This window comes from Sinocyclocheilus anshuiensis, unplaced genomic scaffold (genome assembly GCF_001515605.1).
Source record: "Sinocyclocheilus anshuiensis isolate Anshui unplaced genomic scaffold, SAMN03320099.WGS_v1.1 scaffold385, whole genome shotgun sequence".
In the NCBI taxonomy this organism is placed as follows: Eukaryota; Metazoa; Chordata; class Actinopteri; order Cypriniformes; family Cyprinidae; genus Sinocyclocheilus; species Sinocyclocheilus anshuiensis.
The window spans coordinates 228,939-236,403 of NW_015539876.1; the positions used below are offsets into that span (position 1 = coordinate 228,939).

At 35.9% G+C, this 7,465-nt stretch overlaps 1 protein-coding gene across 2 annotated transcripts in view; it reads right to left on the reverse strand.

The window, feature by feature from the left end:
* The window catches only part of LOC107685288 (gamma-aminobutyric acid receptor subunit beta-3-like), a 73,549-nt gene that overhangs the window by 19,853 nt on the left and 46,231 nt on the right, over positions 1 to 7,465 (reverse strand). For both annotated transcript variants that reach the window (XM_016481818.1, XM_016481819.1), the window contains 2 exons: positions 4,122 to 4,342; positions 658 to 740 (listed from right to left, as the gene is read on the reverse strand). In XM_016481818.1, coding sequence (XP_016337304.1) covers positions 658 to 740; positions 4,122 to 4,342 — 304 coding nt within the window. The remainder of the gene's footprint in view (positions 1 to 657; positions 741 to 4,121; positions 4,343 to 7,465) is intronic.

The window sequence follows — 7,465 nt, forward strand, 5'->3', positions numbered from 1 at the left end:
GCTTAAAAGAAAAAAAAAAAAAAAAAAAAGTACAATTACATGTGCCATACAAGATTCAATACCCTGCAGAGTCTCTTGGAGTAAAGTTTGTTTTTGGGGTGTTTGGAGTCAAAAATATTACTTTTTTTTAGCTTTTTTGATGTAACTAAAACAATAAAATATTTCTTATATTTAAAAAAAAAAAAATCTTGCTGACCCCAACCTTCTGAACTGTAATGTATATGGTAAAATTGATGTGGTAATATCACATTTTCTATTCAAAACCTATAAGGAAGTGTAATTATTATTATTATTTTAGGCACCATAGCAGAAATATACACTGAACAAAATTATAAACGCAACACTTTTGTTTTTGCCCCCATTTTTCATGAGCTGAACTCAAAGATCTAAGACTTAGACTTTTATGTACACAAAAGGCCTATTTCTCTCAAGTATTGTTCACAAATCTGTCTAAAAAACAAAAGTGTTGCATTTATAATTTTGTTCAGTATACAACATTATATCAATAATACTGCATATTAAATTTTTGCAGCTTCACCAGTGAGAAAAGCACCAAACTAGCACCGACCAGTATAAACCAGCTTGAAACAGCATGGAAATGTATACTGGTCTTTGCAGCAGGGCATGTGTAGGTGAGTGAGGAGAAAGAACACTTACAACTCTCTATCTCCAGAGTGCAGTTCTGCTCATCTAATGGATACCTTCTCAGATCCATCATGCAAGCGGCAGTGGTTGTGATTCTAGAAACACAGAAACACACACACACAGGTCACAGAAAAATCAAAGCCACAATTCTATACATTCAGGTACTCACAGCTCTTCTACAATATAGCAGGTCTTGCATTTGCTAAACAACACTGCAAAACGTTTGTGTGTCTCATTGTAAACAAGATGAGCAACATGCCTTCAAAAGGATTTTGAACCAAATATAGCACAGAGCATATGAGTGGACATGAACAAATAGTACAGATTTGAATATATATGAAAATGCGTTTTTTGTCACAAAAAAGTTGCTACTGAGTAGTAGTATTGCAAGTTGCCAAACAAGCTCAAAGAAAGCTCACATCTCATTTCATTCCATTCATCATGTCACTTTGCTACAAGTGTGAGCTTAGACTAAAATGTGATGACAAATGTTCTTCGTGAGTCAATATCAATGAACATTTAAAGTAAGGTTTGGTTTCGCATCCAGGTAACGATACAATCCAGGTATTGATTTTTCTTCCTGGTAACAGCTGAAATATCATAAGTGGAAGATCATGTTCAATCCTTCTAATCTTATCTAGATGAATGCATGGCCATGGTCAGGGGTGCAACCAAGTGGGGCTCACTAAAGTCCTCTAAGGCAGGGGTTTTCAAACAAGGGGGTACTAGTAGATTATTATGGTTTCACATTTCTTGAATTAATTTTTTTGTCCCAGGCTCTGTAAATTTAAGCCACATCCTGGAAAAACACCATTACCTAAGAGTGGTCAATTTTACTGTTGTTCCGTGAATTTTCGTAAGATTTACCTACGTAGATTTTGCAACTGGTTCAAGTTGCTCACATGGGTTTGCTGCACTGACCAACAGAAAGCTTGGTTCTAAAGTTTCTTCTGTGTTAAATGCATTGCTACACTATTGACAAGAGACAATGGACCTTTTTAGTCTGTGAAACACCGATCGGTGTATGACATCAAAATACCATACAGACGGTTCCTTATGCTTTCAAAGTGCTCTCGAGGTATTTTGATGTCATACACCGATCGGTCTGCACACGCAAACAAAGCCAAAACCTAGATATTTTAGGCAATATAGAAATCCTGGCCAGGACGCGTCCTGGGAAAATGGCACGTATGGTCACCCTAGCAAAATCAGACAATAGTGTTATAGTCAGACAATGTAAGTAACTTAATATTAACTTCTTGTTTATTGAATTGTATTGTATTAAATCCGTATCACATTTACAAACTCCTTTAAAAATCATTAAAAGCTGGCACTCATCTTAGTTCATCTCGATCTCACATCTATAATCAACGAAGCTCTCTACACTGCGCAATGAATCTCTCACTTTGCTTATGAAAGGATTCGTGAGATACGTCTGTGATACATTACTCAACGCTGCAAAAACACGTAGAAACATTTGAAGCTCCCCGAGCGCAATCACAAGTATGATGATGATCGGGTCAGTCGCACTGGTGCTCCTAAAAAAATGTTTATAGTCGCACGCAGTAGTTTTCAGTCGCAAATGAGACTGAAATGGTCGCACTGTAGAGCCCTGGAACGTGGTGTTGACGTTGGGAACGCACCTGAATCCGCCATTTTAAGCAATGAATGAATGACGGACTCTCCGTTGTAACATCGCGCAAGGCAAATAAGGGGGTGACATCTAGTGGATTAGACTAGTAATAAGATTAACGTAAATCTTCTGTTCAATGTTTGTGGAAATAAATATTGAAAAAAATCGATTCGTGGCCTTCGCGAATCGATATTGAATCGACCACATTTTAAAAAACGATATCTCGAAAGATCGATTTTTTCGCAAATGAGACTGAAATGGTCGCACTGTAGAGCCCTGGAACGTGGTGTTGACGTTGGGAACGCACCTGAATCCGCCATTTTAAGCAATGAATGAATGACGGACTCTCCGTTGTAACATCGCGCAAGGCAAATAAGGGGGTGACATCTAGTGGATTAGACTAGTAATAAGATTAACGTAAATCGTATGTTCAATGTTTGTGGAAATAAATATTGAAAAAAATCGATTCGTGGCCTTCGAGAATCGATATTGAATCGACCACATTAAAAAAAAACGATATATCGAAAAATCAATTTTTTTGCCCAGCCCTAATAATAAGGAGAAATCTGGAACCGCTTGTTTGGAGAGACTGTTTATGATTTATTGGGATTATAAAAAATGAGTGGATGGACTTTTACCATTATAGGCTGGTTGTTTTCACACACTGGCAACACAACTGTATTCAAATATAAAAGTGATTTTTGCATCCTTATAAAAGTGATTTTTGCATTCTATGGCACCTTTAATAATGTCTGTATTACACACTCTCCATCGATTTAGATTTAAGGATCACCCCCCACACATAAGCATTTTGACATATGAGCATATAGCTAGCTTTGGATTGGAGTGGCTACTATGTTTCTGTGGTCCTTCCCTTCTAGAGTGGGTAAATTAAAGAGGAAACTCGGTGTCTTCATTCCATCTTCAGAGCCGTTTTAATGAGAGCACACTCAAATGCCTTACCATAAATATGCAGGCTCTTCTTTCTTTAATGGGGTCCAGCTCAGGCAAACAAATAAAAGCCCTCCATCCACACTATCGCTTCGTCAAACTACAATATGTGCATTATATGACCAGGGAATTCCCTTGATGAACTGTAAAATGATGTTCAATGGATTGCTGATGTTCCATTTGAACGAAAGGAGATAAATCATAAAAAGACGGAAACGGTTCAATAAACTTTATAAGCAAGAACCATACATTAGCATATGGCTGCATTATTCCACAGGATCTCATTTGGAACTAAACGAAAAGCTAAATTAGGCTACGGTAACTGGCTCATAGAGCACTCCAGCTGGTACAGAGGATGAAGGCATACCCATGGTCTTCTGTGTGGGAACGAGCAAAGCAGCTCATTTAGGATCAGAGTCTGATAACACTAAAGGGGTTTAACAAGATAAAGGCACACATTAGCACTTATGCAATTTAGTAGGCGAGTGCACTGAGCAAAATAGAGCACGCTCTCACGATGTGTGTCCACTGAAGCTGAGTACTATCAGACTCTTCCCACAGATGAAACGTCAAATACAAACAAATTGTGTGAAAGGTAGATTTTAGTAAAAAATAACTTTATTTTAAAGAAAAAATACATTAATTTACAATTTATTAAATTGTTATGACATAATAATAAATTATTAAATTCATTCCATTTAACAAATTTAAAAGTATATATATTTCAAAGTATTTTATTGTAATTTAAGATGTTTGTATGTTTATTTGACACATTACTGTATATCTATTAGTGATCAAAAGCTGATTAATCATCAAAAGCAAGTAAAAAGGAAATTTACAGGCAAAACAAGCAATACTGGTTGATGGCTCTGAATATGAGACCATTTCTTACCTTAATCCATAAAGAACTGTGCCATCCGGGTGCAGGCGGATCATGCGGTTCTTCACTGTGACACCATGGACGAAAGACTTCTTATCATTTAGGAAATACGTGTCAGGAACCCAGAGCTGGTCGGCTACCCGGTTGTCTAGGGTGAGATTGAGAGGGATCCCAGTATATGCGAGCCGCTTGTCCCTCCAGTACTGCTGGAAATACATGGTCAGTGTGTAGTCCTGTGGAAAATTTAAAAAGAACCATTAGTAGTTAATTTTATCAGACAAATTTATTGAAAAAATATTGCAATCCACAGTATTTAGCCATAATATTTACATCCCTATTTTTAAAAAAAATAAAAAATGTAGAACATGTATCAATGCGTTTTATTTATCCATTTTTTTATTTATTCAAAACAAAATAAACAATGTCAAATATTGCCTATTTGTGTCTTCATATTTATTTTGATTTGTGCACTCTCTGTGAGGACACACGTGATCCACATAGCACCAGGTCAGAAATGACTAAATAACTTCAAAGTGACCATCACATGTGCCCTTAGCTAACAGCCTTAAAAGGGCCTTTTGTGAAAGTATTCAGCTGCTCACTTTTGTTCTGGAACAACCCTTCAGGTTGTGTCCCCTTCTCGTAGTGTCCTTGAAGGACCCAAAAATGCTGTTCAGAATTCACCCTAGATTTTGTATCAGAGCTCACATGCTCTGTTTTTCCTGAAGGGTCAAAAGTGTCAAGGTCAGAAACAGAAATCCAAATACTGTGGCCTTCAGCAAATAGATTTTCTGTTGTCTGAGTGATATTTATAGAAGCGTCAAATTTGGATTGGAAACAAGCTGCCTTCGGTCTACATTTTTCAAGCCTGTCTGCCATGAAGACGCTGCGTGGCCATCTCCGCGAGACAGTATGGTCTGCACTGGACTGACTATAGATTTCCATTACACCACTATAGTCTCAGTAGTCCACTCGACATCAGCTCGTAGAACTATACTATATGACCTCAGCAATCCACAGTGTAGAAATTCAATGAAACTAAAGCATCGGCATGATAGGCCTTATATTTGGGCCATCTCTGAGAATCAATGCATTTTAAAAGGGCTGGAATCACAAAATTTATGGACCTTATTTATCCCCTGGGCCAGAGCTGAACCTGGTTGAAATCCAGTAGGAAGCACAAATGTGTGTACTTTGTGTGTCTGCTGAACGGCTATATTAGGTACTCATGGGTAAAATGAAGACCTGAGATGCTGTCCCCCACAATGTGCACAACCTGTTGATGTAATAAGAAGTAATTCACTTACAAACATATGTTAGAATGGTCTTAGGCCCCTGAGGCTGACTTCAGAGAGTGCTAGCAGATCTGTGAAAGCAGAGGCTGCATGTGCAAGAGACCGTGCAAGTGGAGTTCATTAGCTAACGAGATGAGGGGGGATGACATGACAGGGACACCTTCTTTATGATTACTAATGTCTGTCATCCCCGCTCTCTCTCAGTCTTCTATTCTTTCCACCCCTGTCCTTCCTCCTGCTTCTTATTTTCCTTATCCATTCATCCCTTTTCGGTAAGGCTTTTGTTTTAATGAACCCCCTAAATGACACTGATGGTCGGATGCTACTCTTTCTCACAATACATTATACCCTACACTATCAAAAGTGTAGATGCTAATTACAATTAAAAATGCTTGATATCCCAGTCAGTGTTGGATAGTGTTAATCAGTAGCTAATTTTTAAAGGGATGGTTCACCCAAAAATGAACATTCTGTCATCATTTTCTCACCCTCATATTGTTCCAAACCTTGTATGACTTTCTTCTTTTCAAACACATTTTTTTCCCTTTTGTCCATGCAATACGAGTCTATGTTTAAAAATAGTCACCACAATCTCTCTTTTTTTTCTTTTGCATGTGTTCTACAGAAGAAAGAAAGTCATACAATTGTGGAACAGTGTGAGAAAATTATGAAATAATTTTCATTTGGGGTTGAAAAGTAATACAAGTGGCAACAAACAGTATTTGTTTATATACGCCATTCAAAAGTTTGGGGTCAGTGTTAATTTTTTCGGTAACACTTTCTATGAAGCCCATATTTATAACATTATAAGGGTATTCTTAAGGCATTATAATGAATGCATAATGCATTATAAAAGACCTTATAATATGTTATATCATCTCATAAATAATCATAACAACAATTATAATACATTATAATGCTTACGCATTTGTGGTTATAAGTTTTAAGATTATGATTATTTATAACACACAATGAACACCATATAAAATCTATTTTTACATTTATAATGGACTATATATCTTGACATTGTTTATTTAAGATCTGCACAGTATCTTACTACATCTTGTAAGTGGTTAGGTGTGGAGTGTTATTTGAGTTTATAATGTATTATAAATATGGGCTTCATAGAAAGTGTTACCATTTTTTCAACTTCAACAACATTTTTTATTCAGCAAGGGTGCTGTTCTTTTGAACTTCTATTAATCAAAGAATACTAAAATATTAAGAAAAAATATTAAGAATATAACTGTTTTCAACATTGATAATATTAAATGTTTCTTGAGCACCAAATAAGCATATTAGAATGATTTCTGCTGGAATCATTGCTGAAAATTCAGCTTTGTCATCACAGGAATAAATAAAATTGTAAAATATATAAAAATAGAAAAAAGTTTTTAATAATAGATAAAAATATAATAAAAAGTTTTTAATAATATTTCACAATATTACAGTTTTTACTGTTTTTGGAAAAATTCTACCATGGTGAATAAACACTTTTCACACACTTAAAAAAAATTAAAGTTTATAAAATGATGAAAACTATGAATTAAAAAAAAATATGTAAAATTAAAACAGCAACTTTTGCCAAATAGCTTGTGTAACTAGCTAGAATATCTTTGCTAATTATTCTATAAAGTAGCTGGTAGTTTTTTCACAAAAGTATACAAATATACTTATTAAATCTTAGGTTTTGCTAGAGATTATGCTAAGAATCTCCAACTCTCAAATACCTGCAGGTGGGGCCATTTGTGTTTTCCGTTTGTGGGGCCGTTTCACATTTTCTTGAGGACATCAATCATGTGCAACTATTTTACATATAATATCATCATCAACATCTCTGCACAGAGACCTTTCTATCACAACCATAATGTTTAGTTATGAATTATTAAAAAATACTCCGCTTCGCGTCATGCCTAACAACACCCCTTGGCTGTTATAAATTCACAGTAAACCACGGCTTCTTGGGGCTTATTGCTTTAAAGGGATAGTTCACCCAAAAATGAAAATTTGATGTTTATCTGCTTACCCCCAGGGCATCCAAGATGTAGGTGACTTTGTTTT